Source organism: Dipteris shenzhenensis, chromosome 21 (genome assembly GCF_047967505.1).
Source record: "Dipteris shenzhenensis isolate YYH24624 ecotype China chromosome 21, Dip_SZ_1.0, whole genome shotgun sequence".
Taxonomy (NCBI): Eukaryota; Viridiplantae; Streptophyta; class Polypodiopsida; order Gleicheniales; family Dipteridaceae; genus Dipteris; species Dipteris shenzhenensis.
The window spans coordinates 50,148,353-50,170,344 of NC_141616.1; the positions used below are offsets into that span (position 1 = coordinate 50,148,353).

Below are 21,992 nucleotides of genomic sequence, written 5' to 3' on the forward strand. Positions count from 1 at the left end.
AACTCTCTTTCTAGCAAATGCTTCGTCTGCGAGATCTTCTCTTCATGGTTCCCTGTTATGACAAGGTCATCCACATAAAGGACCACAATCATACACCTGCCTCCTTCTCTGAAGATATACAAATTTACATCAAATGGGATCCTCCTGAACCCGGTTTGCAAAAAGTAGGCATCAATTCACTGGTACCACGCTCGTGGGGCCTGTTTCAGCCCGTAAAATCCCTTCTTCAGTTTGCAGACTTTACCTTTTGAACCGGGGATCTCAAAACCTGGTGGTTGTTCCACGTATACCTCCTCCTTGAGATCTCCATTCAGAAAGGCAGATTTCACATCCATCTGAAACACGAGCCAACTTCCCTGGGTAGCTAAAGCCAAAACACTGTGAATTGTGGTTAGTCGAGCTGTGGGAGCAAAAGTATCTTGATAATCAAAACCATGTACCTGTGCAAATCCTTTTGCCATGAGCCGAGCCTTGTACTTATCCAACATGCCATCGGACTTGTACTTGATCTTGTACACCCACTTGGTTCCAATTACCTTGTGTTTTGGTGGTCGATCCACAAGGTCCCAGGTGTTGTTCTTCATTATGGAGCCATACTCCGACTGCATAGCCTCCATCCACCTATCATCACCCTGTGCCTCTTCAAGACACTTGGGTTCATCAGCACAGATCACTTCTGTCATCAAAGCATAGTTGACCAAGTGTTCCTGCATCCTTCTTTGCTCCTCTAATCTCTTGGACCGACGGTGTTCGGATGGTTCCTCCTCAATGGCTGGAGGTTCTCTACCGTCCAAAAGCTGCTTTACCCACTTCGGGAATGGCTGTTGCCATTGTGGTTCTACAGGCTCTTCTTCATCTTCTTTGTCTTGAATCCTCCCAAGCACCGTTGGGGGAGTTCGGTCTGCTATTGATGGCAGTACTGGATGGATATCCTAGTCTTGGTTGTATGGGAAGGAAGTATCCTCCTCCAATTGATGCGGCTGTTCTGAGAAGACCACATCGCGACTTACAATTACCTTCTTGGTAATAGGGTTATAGAGATGGTAACCCTTCGTCTCTTCACTATAGTCCAAGAAAATACATTTCTGGCTCTTCGGTTCCCATTTGGTCCTGGTAGCATCAGGGACATGCACAAAACAGTCACATCCAAAAGCTCTGAAATGTGCAGCTGAAGGTTTCTTACCAGAAAAGGCTTGCAGTGGAGTCATCCTATTCACAGCCTTCGTGTAGCTATGATTCAGGATGTAAACTGCAATGTTACATGCTTCAGTCCAGAAAGTCTTTGGCAAATCTTTCCCTTTCATCATACTCCGGCCCATTTTGCAGATGATGCACATCTTGCATTCTGCTACTCCATTTTGCTGTGATGTATGTAGCGGGGGTTTCTGCCTCTTGATTCCGTGACTTTTGCAGTAACTTTTGAATTCAGTTGATGTGAACTCTCCACCTCTGTTTGATCTCAACTTCTTCACCTTCCTCCCTGTTTCTTTCTCGACCATTACATGCCATTCCTTGAACCTACTAAAAGCCTCGTCTTTACTCTTCAGGAAGTATATCCATATCCTTCTACTGTAGTCGTTGATCAGCGTCATGAAGTAGTAGGAACCACCCAAAGTTTCCATCTCCATCTTTTTGCAGAGCTCCGTGTGAACGAGCTCTAGAGGAGCCTTTGCCCTACTGGCCTCTTTAGGAAAGGGATGCCAATGCTGCTTGCCCATCATGCAAGCTTCACATACATCGGGTAGATCTAAAATTTTTGGTAGGTCTCCAATCATTCCACTTTTATGCATCTCCTTCAAAGAACTAAGGTTTAGATGACCAAACCTCTCATGCCACAGCTTAGTGTTCTTCACATCCGCTCGAGCACTGAAAGCTGAGAGTTCGTAGATGTTGTTGCGCCGTGTACCTACTAATGACCTTCCCTTGAAGATCCAGAATCTAGGCACCATTCTTATCGAATTGAACTTTGAGGTCCCGATCCGTGATCGCAGAAATGGACAAGAAGTTCCTCTTGATATCTGGCACATAAAGAACATCGGACAACTGTTTTACAACTCCATCTAACTTGAAATCAATTGTACCTTTTCCTTTTGCTGGACATTTTGCATCATTGCCGACTGCTACCAGGATGTCATTCCCCCGACTGTAGAGAGGTATACCAATCCTTCGGACTGGTCATGTGGTGCAATGCACCACTGTCAATGATCCACGGTTCATCCGCAGGTTCATGAACTACCTCCGTGCAAATCTCCTCAATTGCGACGAACAGCTCTACTGGTACTGCCTGCGCGCTGTTGTTGGACTCTTTCTTTACTCCGTTCTTCTCATCTGCAATCTTCTTTCGGCACTCATTCTGCTTGTGCCCTGCCTTGTTGCAATAGAAGCACTTGATATTCTTCTTTCTCTTTTTACCATCAGAAGAAGATGGGTTACCAGAGTCCTTACCCTTACCTTTCTTTGATTCGGTCTAGAAAGTCAAATCTTCTCCAGTCCTCGTCTTTTGACGCATCTCCTCCTCCAGAAGCATCGCGCTGAAATCCTCAAAGTTGAGGGGCGGATTTTTGTTATGCGTATTCAACATCGTAATAAGACCGTCGTACTTTGGTGGGAGAATCCGTATGCACCTTCATGCTAGATTCTCGCTAGTGATGGTGATGCCAATCGCAGTCATCTGATCGCACAGATTCTTCACCCTGGTGATGAACTTCTCTGCTGCTTTAGACTCAGACAATTTTTCATTCGTGAGTTGAGTCTCTAGATTTTGAATCCGTGTCTGATTCGTGGTCTCGTATTGATTTTTCAAGACCGTCCATGCCTCCTCCACTGTGGTGACATGTTGAATTAACGCCATGATGGAATCACTAACACTGCAGACAATAGAACACAGCGCATCTGCATTTCTTCTTGTCCACGCGAGAATCTCATCTGCAGTTGATACTATCTGTTGTCCTGCATTGGCTAGATTCAGTCTCGTAACCAGCCTCACGTCCACCCCAGTAATAGTGTCTCAAAGCTCGTATGCGCTTAGGATGGTCTTCATCTTGAACTTCCACAGTGGATAGTTAGAGCCGTCCAACTTTTCGCTTTCGCCAAATGGTGGGATTCGCAGTCTTGTGGGCTGGGCCATCTCTCACAATCTGCTCGCAAACAGAAAACACACTACCAAATCTTCTTGCTAGAGTCCAGGCTCTGATACCATGTAAGAAAATAATACAACGTGTGTGCTCAATAGATAACAGGATCTCATACGTAAGAGAGAAAACAAGATAGTATGGAGAATCAAAAAATTTGATTACTGTAGAACTGATACAATAGATGGCGCTGCCTCCCAACCATGCGCTCCTGTGAAAGAAGCTTCGATGGCGTGCTGGAAATAGTAGAAGACGGAGGTTGGATGCTAACAAATCAGGGTTGCTATAGCCAGTGATGAGATGGGCTTCATGGGCTTACTCTTATATAGCCACCAGTCATAGTCGGTTAGGCTCAATTGGGTGACCGACCCAGTCCACCCAAAACGGTCGACTGGGGGTCGGTCTCGAAATAGGCCACCGACCTTACGATAGAACTAGTGCGCAAAACAGAGCAAGTGACCTATGGTCGCCGTTCGACCTAGAGCCATCTGGGATCATCTGAGGCTCTAAACGGGCCTCGCAACCTGAGAGTGGGCTGCCCCAGGAAATGCTCCGTCTACCCTCAGTGTGGTCAGCCAAGGGATGCCTTCCCACACTTGCATGTAGCCTAGTTGGCAGTGTGCCAACTCTATCTAAAGCCGTCCAGCCATCAGGCCACACATGGCCCCCATCTGGTGTCCAAACCAGGACCTACCGGATAACCGAGCTACTCAAATGCCTTCTTCTCATATGGGGGGCTTACAAGTAGAGTTAGCTAGTTCCTGCGTAGTTATAGGAGAGTGGAGCATTGATATCTAACACTACCATCATGGCTACAGATGAGCCAGTGTACTTCAAAGATGCAGTTGACAAGCTGGAATGGCAAATTGCTATGAATGAAGAAATTGTACAAGAACAATACTTAGGAATTATGCATCCTTCCACGAGGAAAGGACATAGCAAACAAATGGGTTTACAAAGTGAAGTACAATCCTATAGATGGATTCCATACAATTCTTCACATCACTAGTGACACTCAACGTTTACTAGCCTAGACGTCAAGCATGCTTTTCCCAATGTTTACCTAGACAAGGAAGTCTACATGCAACAACCAGTAGGTTATGTTGAACTAAGGAAAGAGCATCAAGTTTGCCATCTCAATAAAAGTCTGTATGGCTTAAAGAGAGCACCTAGAAATTGGTACAGTAGAATTGACAAGTATTTTGCTAATCTGGGATACATGAAGTCCAATGTAAGGTGCATGTGAGGCTATATGGCTCAAAATACTATTGTTTTTAAATTTAGTGTAGTACAATACTCAGCAAAGGATCTTTGTGAGCCCATTGCCTCAGCCCATAACGGCTTGTATGAGTATATATTGTACTTTGTCTTATAGGAATGGGGCCTCTTGAAGATGTTAATACATGTGTGTGTGTGTGTGTGTGTTTCTCTCTCTCTTAGCATTTGCTGAAAATCAGTTGGGCAAGAAGCTCAAATGCTTGTGCACTGATAATGGAGGAGAGTATACCTCTCATGCATTTAAGAATTTTTATGAGCTACGTGGCATCAAACGGGAGTTGACTACTCCTGAGAATCCTTCTCAGAATGGGGTTGCTGAGAAGATGAATAGAACTATTCAAGAAAGGAATATAAGCATGCTTTCTAATGCCGGTCTATCTCATGGCTTTTGGGCTGAGTCTATCAAGACAGCAATACATCTTATCAATAGATCACCTAGCAAGGCACTAGATGGGAAAGTGCCAGAAGAGGTTTGGTCAGGCAAGCCACCATCTTATGGACATCTTCGTGTATTTGGCTGTAAAGCTTATGTTCATATCCCTAAGGAAAAACACAGCAAGCTTGATCCAAAGTCAAGGAAGTGCATTTTTCTTGGATATGGTAATTTAGGCGAGATGGGATACTAATTGTGGGATCCAGAGGCCAGGAATATAGTACGCAGCCATGCTATTATCTATAATGAGGACAAGATGCACAAGAAGCCAGAAAAGACTGTTGAGATATGCAGAGTGGTGTTTCAAGAGGATGGACAACCACCATATGAGAGGCATGCACAACCTGTTCCACATGATGCAGGGCATGGATAGCCCATAGATCGTGAGGTGGTCATAATAGTAAGTATTTTGGTAATCTCATCAAGTAGTTGGTATTTTCACTAAACTTTGGTGTTTTAAGTTAGCTTTAAAATCTACATTAGGAGTGTATTCGGGATTTTTGGACTTTTCTTTAGTCTAGTTTTGAAATTGGACTTTACACGTCCAATTTTTTTGAATAGTGTATTAGATGGAGATACTATTGCAAAACATGGTTGTATATATTCTTCTTCAACATGTAATACAACGTAGCTAGTTTTCCAAACATGGATATATATTATGTTTAATGTTACATTTTATAGAACATTACAATGCATTGTGATTATAAGGCCCATCTGTCATATTATGTTTGTCGGTCACATCATTACAATGTGATGAGTGCCGTCCATCTATTCTAAAACTCTCTTAACACGTGGTGATGATTTCAAGACCTCTAGGGTTTTTCTTATTTGTTTTTTTTTTGGATCATCACAACGCGATTAGGACCCCTCCGTCGGTCTTGAAACTCACTTATTAGGTCTTGACAATTCCGATTCATGTTGGGTTTTTTATATTTGCATTTTCATTTGGATCATGGCAACACAATGAAGGCCCCTAAATCGATTGTGGAGCTCCCTTATAGTGTTGTGTGGACTTTGAAACCTATCTGGTCTTATCTTATTTTCTTTTTTGTTTAGATCACTACAATGATGATTATGGCCCCTTTATCAATTCAAATTCCCTCATTGCATTGTGTTGATTGAGTTTCCCTTGTTGTGTTTCTCATCCATTCATGATTGTTATGAAGCTCATGATCCCTTTTTTTTAAGGTTGTACTTTAGATGGATCCATTATAGATCTTGGGTGTGCTAGATCAAGGCTACATCCAAAAGAAAAGTGTACTATGGAATTTCTTTAAAACTACAATGGCATTCATTGGTGCCTGATGATATGTCAGATGTTTAACTATCACTTGTTTGATCAATTGAAGGAGAACCACTGAGCCATTTCCATTGGGCCCAAGTGTAGTGTGGCTTAGGACTTTCTTCAGAAACTACAATGCCATTCATAGGCACCTGGAGATATCTCAGATGTTTAAAGTTTGACTTGTTTAACTGATCCACCAGACACGTCCTTCCATTGTTAGCAGCCAAATATCGAGTGTAGATATTTGGTACTACCAATGGATGGGAACACTTGGATATCACCAAGGGTTTTTTGCTCAGTGGCCTATTGCCATGACTATCCACCAAAAACAAGGCAAACAAGGTTATGGGGAAATGCTAAGGCTAAGAGGAAAGGGAAGAGGAAATGCTGGGGGGGGGCAAGGAAAAAGTGCTAGTAGGTGGACACAAGGCAAGCAAGAAAACGCTAGTCAGAAGGCAACCAAGCTAAGCACTTAATGTTCGAGTTAAGAAAGGCATGAGTGCTTCACATCAAATGGAATGACCTAGCAAAGAGTGACGCCCTCAAAATGTGGCACCTTAAGTAGAGGGTTGGAGATCACAAACAAACCTTTTTTTATGGGATTAATACCTCCATGTGGCACAAGCCGATCCATCCTCTCATCATCACATCCAATTTGGATGTTTGCATGGTATAAGGAGTTCGATCAAGGTATGTGGACTGCCACCTCATGCTAGGATGTGCCACCTCATGGTCTGTGGGATGCCATGGAGGCAGATAGGATGGCCATGCAAGCAAGTAGGTGCCATGCAAGCATGCCATGTAGATACCTCAATCGAGGTATCCATTGTCACTTCAACATGCTCTGTCCACCTCACCAAGACATGCAAGCATGTGGGCACCATGTGGATACCTTGATAGAGGTATTCCTTACCACCTCAGCAATGCCTTGTCCACCTCACCAAGTCACGTGTGTACCATTTGTTGCATGTAGATACCTCAATCGAGGTATTTGCGCTCACTAGGATGCCAACAAGGCATGTAATGTGCCACCTCAATACCTCCATAGGGTGGCACCTAGATACGTTGTTCGAGGTATCTGCCACCTCAACATGTGCTTTCCCTACCACATAATCCTCCCTAAGGTGCCAACTCACTCAGGAATGCCATGTCATTACCTCGATCCAAGTTTTGGAGATGACGCCTAGGGACACTTGAGCCTAAGTAGCTTGCCATGTGCCACCATGCTATTGATTGGCAATAACTCGATCAAGATATTGCTGCCCACTACCATTCCCCTCAATTCCTTTGTACCCTTAGCTTGCAACCACCCTAAAGTCCCATGTGCAAGTTAGCAGGTTTTAAGGTTTTCTTTGACTTGATAAGAAATAACATTTTTTAAGAATTAATTTGGGATTAAATACTATTTAAAGTTTTATTGAATAACAAACTATCCCATATCTAAAATGAATATTTGTCATTTTCATTATTACAAAAATTTCCTTGAGCTTATTTCATTCCATTACCCATTGCATCTCAATTCCGATTATGTAAAAAATTATGCATTTTCTCATGAACATCAAATAATGGGAAACTTCATAACACTTGGATATCCTATAATGAGAATATAGGTTTCTAGTATCCAAGAATTGCTATATATTAATACATGAGCTTGTTGATGGGATTTTTTATAAGAACCAATCCCTCATAAACTAGCTAGGAAAAAAAACTATTATGGCTAACCAAATAAAAGGATTTATTTGAAATATTGAATCAATTCCCAAGCTCCTCATGAAGTCCTTATACTTTTTAGTTCTTTAGCTTGGTGACATTAATTTTTATACTTATGTTCTTTAGAATCTTGTAGCTATGGAAAAAGTTTTAAAGGAGAAAAAGCATATATATTAAGCCTTGGACCAATATTAAAAAATCATTAAAGAATATATCCTTCTTTAGGCATTTTTAGCTTCCGTATGGGACTTCAAGTTCCCTCATGGGATTTCAAGTTTTCTCATGGGATTTCCTCCTTTTTATGTCATCTCTTGCATGATAGTTAGAACTCCCTTATGGAAATAAATCAATATAGCCCTTGATGGTTTAAATCAATATCCCACGTGACCACTTGAAGTCTTAAACATGACATTTGAATCGATATCTTTCATGAATATTTGAAGTCTTGAACATGAAATTCGAATTCCCCATATATGACGTCTTAAACATGACATTTAAATGAATATCCCACGTGAATATTTGAAGTCTTAAACATGACATTTGAATCAATACACCCCTTGAGTAGTTGAACCCTTAAACATGAAATTTGAATCAATATCCCATATGAATATTTGAAGCCTTCAACCCATAGCTCATGTGAATATTTGAAGTCTTTAACCGATAGATCGTATGAGATGTGATCCATGTCGTACAAGGGATTTAATGTCACATATAGGAGTTCGGGATCCCCCATGGGATTTGAAGTCCCACATAGGAGTTTTGGGGTCCTTTATGAGATTTGATCCATGTCCCACAAGGGATTTGAAGTCCCATAGAGAATTTCACATGTCCCTTACGGGATTTGATCATATCCCATAAGAAATTTGTAAAGTCCCTTATCAAAGGTAGCAGGTTTTCAGGCTTTCTTTGACCTGATAAGTAATAACGTTTTTAAAGAATTAATTCGGGATTTATGGAATTAAATACGATTTCATTGTCGTTAAGGTGCTTCTTTGTCAATTACCGATGCCTATACATTCTCAATGTCAATTGAAAAAGGATAAATAGAGGAAATTTTCATTTTCCATATATAGTACATATGTATTTGATGTATTTTATGGTAAATGGAAATTTATTATAGACAAAACTTGTCCTATCATGGAAATTTGTGATAGGACAAAACCTTTCAATTGACAAAGAGGGCTCACTTTGGATTTTTTGTATTGCAACTTCTTTCTACTTGTTATTAGCTTTTATAAATTGATGATTCCAAGATGCTACATTGATTAGACTTATTATTATTATGATGATAATAATAAATAAGTCTAATTATGATGATTAGACTTATTATGATGATGATGATGATGATGATGAGAGAATGCTTCTGCAATGTCGAGAACCACTATGGTCCTCCTCCTCCTAGGATCTTAGCACATGGATAGGTTTAGGATAAGAATCTATTCATCATTACTCCCATCTTAAACCAAGTGGCATACCAATAGTTTGTACGCAAAGTGCAAGGACTGGTCCGTGGATGACGGATTGTATTGAATTTGCCTTGCCCGTGGGAATGGCCGCTTTTTCTCCCGTCATGGACTATGGTCTCAAGACCTTAGGATGAGAATATTGGAAAGTATATGGAAAGGTGATGGGATGATATGTGTCCTTGAAATGATGCCATGTGTCCTCTCCCACCTGAACCCATGCGAGAGTTCTTTTGACTTTTTCCACATAGTATCTTTTTCGCATGCCATACTCTTCTTTCTACTTGTTATAATTAGGGTGTTTACACATTTGGGGTGGAAGCCCAAGTCTTTTTCTTTTGAATAGCCAATGAAATTCCAAGTTAAGGTCACCCACATGGAAATATCTCATAGATTGGCTCCATGCCTGAAAATGTAAACTCCAATGACTAGAGCCCAATTTCTCACTTTCTTTTTTCCATCCACAATGGTATGGATACCAACCACCCCTCCCATCATGCATCCTCCTAATCGCTGATTAGCAAAATCACTTGTAATTTTGGTAGCATAAGCAACCTACGATCATAATGTGTAAAGCAATGTGACATGGCACCCACAGTCCACATTCGCTACCTGCTGAGACTATCAATGGAATTTTACGGACAAGCAACAATTGTGTAAACACTCATCCATGTGTGGGCATGGGATGTCAACACCCTTAGCGTGTTTAGAGACTAGACTTAGCTATGCCCAGTTAGATTGCATTCTTAGGGACTATACTCACCCATGCCTACCCATCATACATTGAATGCATTTGAGTTGGATGTGGGCGGCAATGTTGACTGTCCATGATATAGTCGCGAACTAATTTGTTTTCTAGAATTTTTACTACAAGGATTTTCATGGGCATTGAGGCTCGGCTGGAGGTTGAATGTCACCAGTGGTATTGCGGCATTTCAACATTCATGACATTTTCGATCATGGATAGTGCCATACGAGACATTTTCTATCACTGAAAGCGACATGGCGACTGATGATGTAGTCCTGCAAGATCACGGATGCAAAGTTCTGAAAAACAAGAGTCAATGATCGGACGGTTGGGGTTTCCTTCTATCCGACCGTTGACCTTGATGGGTTACGGAAGGGTCATGGGGAGGCCTTTCCCGGGAGGAATCAGACAGGATTCCGGCGATCGGTCAGAAGGCCGGGAGCCAAATCCGGGAAGGCCAACACATGGCCTTTCTCGGCAAGGGGATGGATGGTCACCATGTGGCAAGTACAACTGTAGACTTTTGGGAGACTCATTCCACCCTTTAAAGAGAGCTTGATCCAATGGTGGAGATCGAACCTATGACCTTGACGGAGTCAACGAGGTCCCGAACACTCTTTAAAGTGATGATGAGGATGAGCAAACAACGTGGAAGAGACGTATTATGTTCGTTATGAAGAGAGAAGGGTTATTCAATCCACCTGCATCGTTGCTGCTCTTCTTCTTTGTTGCTCTCCATCACCTCAATATCACCACTAGGGCCGCCGCTGCTGCTACGTCCAACCGTAGCACTTCAGACGCCACAGCTTTGCTCCTCTTCAAGCAATCCATCACTAGCGATCCCCTCGCCCTCCTCCACTCCTGGAACGTCCCCAACATCTCACATGTCTGTGCATGGCAAGGTGTCCAATGCCACCCCCGCACTGCCCTCGTCTCCTCCCTCAATCTCTCCAGCTTCCACCTTCGAGGCTCCATCTCTCCCTCGCTCGCCCTGCTCCCTTCTCTCTCAGTCTTGGACCTCTCCCACAACCACCTCTCGGGTCTCATCCCTCCTCAGCTTGGCCTTTGCCCCTCCCTTGCCACCCTTAACCTCAGCTATAACTCGCTTGCCGGTGTTCTTCCTCATTCCCTCGGCAATCTCAGCCTTATTCGATCCATCGATCTGGACTCTAATAACCTCACCGGAAACATCCCAGCGTCACTTGGCAACTGCACACGCCTTACTTATCTCTCCATGTCTCAAAGTGGCTTGCAGGGGCTCATCCCGTCCGAGCTTGGCTATCTTTCGCAGTTGCAAGTTTTAAGCTTGTCTGGGACCGATCTCGAAGGCCAAATCCCTCGCTCTTTATCGAATTGCTCCGCACTCGCTATTTTGGAGCTCGCAGGAAACCGGTTGACTGGTTCTCTCCCTGAAGAGTTAGGCTCCCTAAGCCAGCTGGAGGGACTTTACCTGTTTCAAAACAATCTTACAGGCAACGTACCAGTTTCGTTAGCGAATTGCTCGCTTTTGGTTTATTTCGAAGCTGAACAGAACTCTCTGAGTGGCTCAATTCCGAGTGACTACGGAAGGCTTCAACAGCTAGAGGGATTATTACTCTGGGGAAACATGCTCTCAGGCTCAGTGCCCACATCGTTTTCCAACTGCTCTGCTTTGACTTTTGTGGATCTGGATACTAATCAACTCAGCGGACAGATACCTCCTCAGTTGGGTTTGCTTCAGCGCCTGGTGACGATCAACTTTGCAATCAACGCACTCCGGGGAAGCATCCCCGATGAGCTCGGAAACTGTTCCTCCCTACAGTGGTTGGCACTGGCTGGAAACCACTTGACAGGGGCGATTCCAAAAAGCCTTGGGCGCCTCAGCGCTCGCATGGAGCTGCTTCAACTCAATGCAAACAGCCTCTCGGGAAAAATTCCTCCAGAAATCAGCAATCTAACGGCCTTGTATGGGCTTTCTTTCTCGTTCAACGCGCTTACTGGCAGCATCCCCGACGAGCTTGGCAACTTGACATCTCTTCAAGTCCTCGATTTAGAATCTAATTTCCTTACAGGAAGCATTCCTCCGTCCTTCTCCAACTGCCCAGTTCTTTCCTCTCTCACGCTCGCTCAGAACAGACTAAGTGGCACTATACCCGTCCTTTTGGGGCACCTTGCAGCAAGCTTGAGGACTCTAGACCTTCACAGCAACTTGCTCGTTGGTACTATCTCTGCCACACTTGGAAATTGCTCAAAATTGGAAGATTTAGATCTTTCGGGCAATAGGCTAGAAGGTGAAATCCCCCATGAGATTGCCAACCTCCGCAGTCTGTCCTTCAGCTTCTCTCTTGCTGATAACATACTAACTGGACCAATACCGGCAGAATTTGGAGGAATGGGACTGGTCCAGACCCTTAACCTCAGCCTCAACAGACTCACCGCTGGCATCCCCGAAAGCCTTGGTGCCTGTATCGCTCTTGAAGTGCTGGATCTATCAGACAACCTTTTGGAGGGCAGCATTCCGGAAGCTCTTGAAGGTCTACAGAATATCCGAGCATTCAATGTTTCAAACAATAAGTTGACAGGGGAGGTTCCAAATCAAGGATTTTTTAAAAATCTCACAATTGTTTCTGTCTTTGGAAACCCTGGTCTCTGTGGACAGATTCTAAACAAGACGTGCGTTGGAAACTCCACTTTAGGCGGTTCGACCAAGTCGACCTCGGCCCTTCTCATCGTTTTAAGTTGTACTGGTGGTGTCCTTTTACTCTTGGGCTTCTTGCTGGCTGTCTATTGGACCATCCTGAAATATCTGCACTCACGCCATATGCAATCGTCTGGCGTGAACGAATTAGATTTGATCCCGAGGAGCCCAAATCCGTTGCTGAAAGTTACAGCAGATGATCTTCAAGCCGCTACGTCTAATTTTGACGATTGTAATGTTATTGGATCTGGTAGTTTGAGTACTGTGTACAAGGGTGTGTTGCAAACCGGAAGAGCTGTCGCTGTGAAGGTATTCCGATTGGATGTAAATCGTGAGGAAGCTGAGCGTAGCTTTGTTGCGGAATGTGACGTTCTAAGCAAGGTGCGACATCGAAACCTCGTGAAAGTCCTCGGCACATGCTCGAACTTGGACACAAAAGCTCTGATCATGGAGCTGATGCCTAATGGAAGTTTGGAAACACAATTACATGGGAGCGAGGCGTGCAGTCTTAGCTTGGTAGAACGTCTCGATATAGCTATTGGGGTAGCCAGAGCAATGGTCTATTTGCACCACGAGTCCGGATTTGGACCCGTCGTGCATTGTGATCTCAAACCAAGCAACATTCTTCTCGATGAGGATCTCGAAGCACATGTATCGGACTTCGGCATTGCAAGGCTCCTTGATCGAGACGGCAGCAGAGGAGCATCCACCTCCTCCTCAGTATTTAGAGGCACCATAGGCTATGCTGCGCCCGGTAGGAATATAAAAATAACGAGCACCTGTTTTTACGTATAGCAATGCAGTCAGTCTTACATTAAGCAGTAATCTTTCAGTCGGTCGTACAAACAAGTAATGTTTGCTAGACAGGGATGGGAGAAAACTCTGGAGGGGAGAAAGCAACTTTTCTCACTTTTCTGTGGGTTGCTGACTACAGATTATGGGTTAAATGGCACGTTATCGTTGAAGACAGACGTTTACAGCTACGGCGTGTTGCTGTTGGAGCTGATAACCAGGAAGCGACCAACAAGCGATGAAGTGAGTGCTGCAGGAGGTTTGATTGAATGGGTAGCTTCAGATTTCCCCATGGCGACTGAACGAGTTGCAGATTTTAGCCTCACTAAACAAAGTAATCTTAAGTGCATCAACGGAATCCATGCACTTTTGGAATTAGGATTACTTTGCACACTCCAAGAGGCTCATCAACGCCCCCTCTTCACACAAATCTTGCCTTCCCTTCATGACATCAAATCATGTCTTTTGGTCAATTGCTCTCCTTAGTTATGGAAGGAGTACCTTTGCATGCCTAAACTTCATGTTGTCCAATCTTCTCAAGGCCGGCCCCCCTCTCACTCATTTTTATGGTCGAGTGTATCCACCTTTATACTACAATGTATCTTTGGCCCAAGCTTATAGAACATAATAATTGTTTCGTTTGTTTCCTCAAGGAGTTCCAAAGCTTAAGGTGTTAGTGAGTATCCTTGGGGTGTGTAAGGTTTAATGAGTGAAGCCTTTTATAAGAAAGGGCTTTCTAAACACACGAGTAGCATGACCTGTTGCCCGACAGGAAGGACCTTAGATAGATATAAATGGGTAAACGTTCATCACCCTTGCATTTTCATGCATACATAATCTTTCTTCCTCATATGCTAAACACTTCATCTTCATGAAAGCACCAATTGTCCCTGACTACATGATGTGGGAAAATTTATATGGTAAAAAACATTGTGATCCTATCATATAGGTTTGTAGAGATTGTTATCTGAAAGTTTCTTGACTTGTTCAAAGTCCCAAGATTGTCATAGGATTTTGGAGCTTATATAGAGGTAAATAGCACCTTATTTGGTGGGGATTTGATGCACATATAATCACAATAGATATGAATATGCTCAAATAAATTCTCTCTTCTAAGCAAACTCTACAATTCCAAAAGCCATTATTATTACAACATTTTCTAAAAGCCATCGTGACATCACCTTAGGTGACATCGTGACAGCCATGGAGGGCAATCAAGAGGTGTAGCCTAGATCAATTAGAAGCAACCAATCAATGATGTGATAGGTGGGCAACAATTATGATAGGTTGATGAGGGAGGTAGAACTAAGCCTCTAGCAAGATATATATTCCCATGTATACTTAGACTTGATTACCTCATTAGAACATCAATAGCCGCAAGAATAGTTCTCAAGGGGGTCTTCCTCTTGCATCCAAATGAACTCACTCATACTCCTTCAATTTTCACACCGATTATACATTACGTTTCCCAAAATAAGCTATCCACCTTTTTGTAAATTTAGCACCGACAACCTCATGAATAAATGGTCTAATTCAAACTAGGATCACCTCAGCATGACAAAGTAGAGGATTGGTTAATTATTGGTATCCCCTACCATGTGATAATGAGACCATTCCAGAGACAAATTTGAGTACTATGTCTATGTTGTCAATTCCTCTCCATTCACATAGAACTACAGTAGACGAAACTTCATTAAAATTTGTGTTACAGATAAGCAACTATAGTATCCACTGAATCATCTTGGTGTACACTTATAGTCTCGATTTTTTTTTTGAAATGGCCTCCCTATATCGGGCATGAGTATTGGTCTCCAAAGAGAATATAATGTGGAAAAGAGTGGTTTGATAGAATCCACTCTTTTTCCCCCTGAAAAATGATAGAATCCACTCTTGCTGTGATGATTATTAGAGAAAGGAGGAGTTCGCAGAGCTTCAAAATCCTCATATTAAATTGATCGCAAGTGTTTCAGCTGAAATAGCTACTGTTATCTAGAAAACAAAGAACTGGTCCCAAAATTTCAGCAGCGACAGTCGATGCTCCTGATATAGAAAGCGCCAATGAAAACTAAAGGTACCAAGCAGCTGGGATTCTGGGTAGAGCTTTCGCCAAAAGGGGAAGTTACTGTCGATAATTAGTCAAACAGGTAAAACTAAAAGAGAAGCCAAGAAATTAGGAGCAAGTGATAGAGCTTTGGAGCTGGCTTCATCAGCAGCCAAGAAATTAGGAGCAAGTGATAGAGCTTTGGAGCTGGCTTTGATGATGGGAGACTTGTTGAACAGAACTCTCCTACACCAGGAAATATTGGGTGGTCGGAATACAGTCTGATCGAAGAGAGAAAAAGTCATGAAGCTATTGACCTCAACAGACATGTATCAAGTTCCTGAATGATGAGGATTTTACAAATTGGGAGCCAGTGCTGCAACTACTACTCTGATGCGCCACTCCTATTATCCACCACGGCATTCGAAAATATGTGAATAGTAGGTCAATCTAGTAGTTGATTTTCCGTGTCAAGAAGTCCACGATCCAACTCCTCAATAGCAGCAACATACAATGCCAACCATATTCTACCCAAACATTATACCTTTCTTACTCTGAGCGACATTGAGGGGCATGGAGGGTCAGGGTCTGCGGGCTCCCTACTGTTAGCAATGCTATAATAGTAGTTTGGCTTCCAGCTACCCTCTGAGATGGATATCTCACTATCTCAATGTACAAAAAGCTCCATTTGGTATTGATCTCAGTCGAAAAGCTATGCAACCTGCAGAATCCCTTTTCGTTAGTTCTATGGATCCCAATTTGCACAGCACTTATTCTCTAGCAGTTGGTGATCACAAATTGGATTCCTTTGTCTTTCTTGGTAAAATTCTTATTACGCACGTTGTGTTGATGTGGATACACTTTATCGTGTCAGTCAATATGGTTGGTTTTGAGTAGGGACATCCGATTTTGTGTCTTGTGGGATATGGAAGAGCCCATATCCTTGGTGTTTAGATATTGATTATGGGTTTTTGCATCCTTTTCACATTCTCTTAAATTTTGCATCCTTCCAGAATGCGTGTTACAAATGCAAACAATTTGGTCATTTTGCTCGGAGTTTCCCCTCAGCCTCACGCCAATCTAATCCTATTAAGGGCACCTTGGTTCGTTTCAACTCTTGTTTGGTCTGAAAAATTGGATCAACAGCCTAAGCATAAAAAAGAATGGAGAAGGGTGCACCGTGAAGGAAAAGTCTCTGTCAGAGTGTCTTCTTCGGTTCCTTTGTCAAATCCCTTTCAGGATCTTTTTTTCCTTAATACTCTTATGTCAGATACTCAGTTGCAAATGCCTAAAATGGTTCATCATGATGTTCCCTCTTCCTCTATTGTTTCAACTTCTTCTACTAGTTATATTTGTGATCATTGGGAGCCCTCTTCAGTTCAGTATGCCCTCCTAGTTGTCGAGCGGTCTCAGCCGGACACTCTAGTCCCTGATTTGACAGAGTAGGATACACAAGTGGATATCTCTCCTTCTAATATAGTTGATGATAACACAGTGGAACATACTATGGATTTGAGAGTTCAAGATACTCATGATACTTATCCTTTACCAAAAAGAACCATCAATCTTCAAGATATGCATCCTACGTTGTGACAGGTTTTTGACCCAGTGATTCAACATTTTCGCCTTCCTTCTTATGTCAAGAAAAATCACAAAGGTCAAAATAAATTGTATTTTATTGACGGCACTACTACTTTACTCAATGCTTTTCTTGTACAACAAGGGATCACTTTAGAGGATATTGTCTTTATGTCTCCACCTAGAGGCGTGTAGATTCATATTTTCCTCCTTTGTCTTTTGGTTACTTGTTATCTCTATTATGTGTGTATATCCTGCTAGATGCCCCCCCTAGTGACTTGCAAACATTTTCACTTTTCTAGTTTTTAGGTAGTAGCCTCCTAGATTTTCCAAAGTGCCTACTACTTCACTCAATGCTTTTCTTGTATAACAAGGGGTCACTTTGGAGGATATTGTCTTTATGTCACCACCTAGAGGTGTGTAATTTCATATTTTCCTCCTTTGTCTTTTGGTTACTTATTATCTCCATTCTGTGTGTGGAGGATATCCTGATGGATGCCCCCTAGTGACTTGTAAACATTTTCACTTTTCTAGTTTTCAGGTAGTAGCCTCTTGGCTTTTCCTAGGTGCCTACTTGTAATTTTTTTAATTTTGTACTTCATGGTGGGTTTTCACCTCTTCTGAGGTTTCCCACAAAGAAATATAAGATTTCATTAAAGAGAGAGAGAGAAAGAGAGAGAGAGAGAGAGACAGAGAGAGAGAGAGAGTGCATGTTTGGATTGAATTTCTTACAAAATTATAGGACATTGCATTAATTTAGTATTAAGACTTTAACTATAGTTGTAATGTATAATTCCCCTTATATATTCGAATAATGCGTGCATATGCCACCTCTAAGCGGCACAAGTCTCATGCCCAAAACACTCATTTTAATATGTCTAGCATTTCTCTTGCAGAGGGGCATGAACATAGCTTGCAAAATCCTTCATTGTTGCACTTTACACATAAACTTTTTTAAATAAAAAATTTACCTCCAATAAGACAACCATACTTTGAAATCAAGTCAAGCTTCAAGAAGTCGAGCATTTCTAAAGGCTCGGTCGCATTATCACAATACACCATGTAGCATCTCAAGCTCAATTCATGCACTGCCTTCAACATGTTTGAGCCACGGTGAAGACCAACATACTCCAATTGGATACAACTTCTGAGATTCAGAGCGGTAGTCAAATCAGTCTCTTTAAAGATAAGCATATTAGACATCCAACCTCCTTTCACGTCTCACATTTACAATATTGCTCTATTATCAAACTTGCCTTTGCATCTTGTAGCCCCTCTAATCTTTCCACAGCTGATGAGAAAATTGAATTTCTTAACTCTATACATGTAAATCTCTCACACCTTTCACATTTTATGCTTCTCTATCACACTCATTCCGTTGCTGCCCATCATGAGCTATGACAAGCTTGACATTCTTGAACATGCTTGGCTCATACTTTTAAGCCATTTGTCACCTTCCTTTGGCAACAACACCACCCTCTCTAACTTACTCCACTTCACTAAGTCAACTGGCTTCGAAGTCTAGCCAATGCCTTGTTTTTTTTCCTTTCAGATCAAGTATTGATTGTTGACAAAAAGTCTTAGCTTGTCTTCACTAGTGAATAGTATAACCACCTAGGGCTATTGGTCACTTTCCATCTGGCAAAGTCCACATAAAGATCATGGACCTCTTTTTTTTTTCAAGACGATGGAAGACCAAGAGTCCTGCAATCTCAATCTCTAAGAGCTACAACAAGAAGGTTAAAACACAATCAGTAAATCGTGTACTAACTCCCACAAAATTCGAAATTAAGAAGCATATCTTTAGAATATGAATGTAGCTTGACATGCTTACAGTGGCACTCATGTGAAATGTCATATGTTTGTTTTCCATCCCACGAAGAATGCTCAACCAATCTATAGTAGTAATAAAGGTAAGATCGCATATAGGCAAAAACAAGGCCTTATCTTCAAGATTTCCTCAAATCATCATTCCACAGATTACCGTACCAAGTCCCGATGATATTTAGAACTTCCTTTTCTAGAACCCATGAGTATTCGTAGTTAAGGAATTCAGTGCTGTTGTTTTTGCCTAGCCCTTTTACACATAGTTGAGAGCCTTAAGCTTTCAGCAGCAATGGATGATAATGGTTGTTAAATCATGTTGAGACTTCACACATTGGGAACACCTCACATAGCAAATATGGAGACCGAGACGTGATTAGTATTTTGGTTCCTAGTTTGAAGGTGGCTGTAAGAATCTTGCAAATGTATTTTTTGGATTTTGGCCACACATTGTCAATGGCAAGGAAGAACTTTAGATGCTTCATGTGTTCATTAAAGAGGGTGATGATATCCACGATGAACACACAACACATTGCAAACAACATGGTAAATTCACCTTCCAAGCCACAGCCATCTTCTCTAGAAAACCAAGAAATGGTTGGGCTAGGAGCTCTAACAAAAGAGATACATATGTGCACATGGGAGTTTGCATAAAATCTCTTATAGATTAAGTTCAAAAAGTACCCGATCTATGTCCGATTCCTTGTCTAGAATGAGGTCACTACTTCCAAGAGCGCGTGCATAACATTTTTGCATTGTCGGAGTAATTCACCCTCATCATAGTGAGTAGGAAGCTGTAAGAGCTAGGATTTAGGTGCTTCAAAGGAGAGGAGACTGCTTGGAAACCTTTTTCATCTTCTCTTCATCTTTCCTCGATTGATCCTAGAAACAAGCTTCCAGCAAAGGCAAAACCATAGAAGTCCCACTAATGTCCTCAACTGGTTACAACCTGCCCAATAGCTGTGAGAACCATTTGACAGAGCAGATCTCGGAGAGGTGGGCGAGCGAGCTGCACCCTATCGTACAAGATGATTGATCTATCCATGAGGGGTCTAGAACGGGTTGAATTGTGCAAGGCCGAGGGGATTCTTGGTACGGAGGTTGGGATTGAAGCCGATAACCTGGGGGATGGGATTGGGGGTGTTGGCTAGGAGATCCATGATAGAGAAACTGAAAGGGTCAGGCATGGAGTGAGAGCATTTGCATGGCATTTTTGCAGGGAAGGTAAGGTTTAATAGAGCAAGCAAGATGTGAGCTAAGCAAGAAGTAATGAATTAGATAGGCAAAGTAGGGGGATTGCCACTCAAATAATCTGTGGAAGGGCGGAGGGAGGTGGCAAAGCATGCACTAGGCAAAGAGGAGGAGACAAAGATTGTATTTCATGTGTACAAATGCTTCTGCAAGCATAGACGTATCATATTTTGGAATTGAGGAAGAGGAAAGAGATCCTATGAGAAATCAAATGTTCAACCCCACATGCAACAAATGCATAGGATGGGTTATATTTAACCTCAAAAATCCAACGATAGAAAATCCTCCAATCATTCTCTTATCATAACTGAAACCTCTCTTATTGATAGATAGAATAGATATGTACACACTACCACAATACATGTATTTAAAATATGCATCTCTCATCTCTATCTCTATCTATATCTCTATATTTCTAAAGAGAAGGGTGCCATGTGGCACTCATAGAGGAGTTCATGCTTAGCCAAAGGAGGCTCCACATGGCATTCTCCAAGGTAGAGTTTCCCACCCATGGTTTTTTTTTAAATGCTCGCTTCCTTACTCTCTTCTCTCTCCCTGCCTCAGCAATAGGAATGCAGCCTCATCAGTAGCAACGCAGACTCCCTAGCCTGCCATCAACATTTGCAAGACCTCCTTGTGAATTTCCCCCTTTAAATTTCCAGGTTGGGCCATCTAGCCACTTTGTTTTATTATAGGAATTCCTGTGTAGTCTAGGCTGTAGCACCCACGATCGATCAGTGGGGCTGTTGATGACCAGGCATGTAGAGAAGATGAATTCATCATGCATCCCATAAAATAAATACAAACTCTATGTTGTTGTTCCTAATAGAGAGGATCAAGAAAAGATTCAAAAGGTACATAACTTTTTTTAATTTGTTGATAACCAAAACGGATTGAAAATTTGGAATCCAAACTAATGGGACTACTGCATGGTAGTCTTTAAACATTGATAGTTGTTGGTATTGGTATCTAGATTCACCCTAAAATGAAAGAAGTTTGAAAGGTGCAATTTGTCCATGTGAAAATATATTTTAATAAATCCAACACTATTTACAATTTTGAATTGTTTATTTTTCCATGCACTTGCTTGCTATATGGCTCATAAGCATACCAAAGGTCATTGCATTTAATAATACACAGCATCAAACCTGATAGCGTGCCCTTTGACCTATTTGTATTTTGAAGCATTTTAAGCCACATTGCACTTGTTTGGGATATCCAATTCTGCTAACGTACAATATTGTCGAAGGGGGGGGAATCGACAGCTGAAATTTTGCTACTCTCGCAAATTTTAAATTTTCACACCTCTCGCCCATCAAATCTTGGAAGATTAAGTACTTGCAACCTACCCCCGCCCTGCAAATACCCTGCAACCCACACACACATCGACGTGACCTTGCGCAAACTTTGGTTTGCCATTGTCTTCTTTCTAGTAAGTTGTCTTTTATTCTTTGCTTGCCTCACAAGCTAGATTCTCTCTATTTTGGTTTGGTATTGTCGTCTTTCACTGATTGTCACCATGGCAACATGTAGCTTGCCATGGCTTGCAAGAGAAGTAAACAGAGGCTGTGAGATTGAAAAGTTGAAAAGCTTGGTCAGGGCAAAAGGAATAGAAGACTCCTTGTAGAGCAACAACAGGAAGAAGTTTTGCAGATGCACGCATTCAATCATTACCATCAGAGCGAAGAAAATGAGCAGTGATATCACGGTTGGTGGTAGCATTTAAGGAACCAACATCAGGCCATTTAGGTAAATACCAGTCTTGAGTCTTCACAAGCTTT

The 21,992-nt window shown here is 42.1% G+C and overlaps 1 protein-coding gene across 1 annotated transcript; it reads left to right on the forward strand.

Annotated features, from left to right (window-relative positions):
• Nucleotides 1–10,721: 10,721 nt before the first annotated feature.
• Nucleotides 10,722–15,843, forward strand: LOC147889012 (uncharacterized). Its single transcript, XM_087392399.1, has 3 exons — nt 10,722–13,479; nt 13,660–13,851; nt 15,662–15,843. Exons 1-3 carry the CDS (start codon nt 10,722–10,724, stop codon nt 15,841–15,843), a joined length of 3,132 nt encoding a protein of 1,043 aa, XP_087248525.1.
• Nucleotides 15,844–21,992: the final 6,149 nt, after the last annotated feature.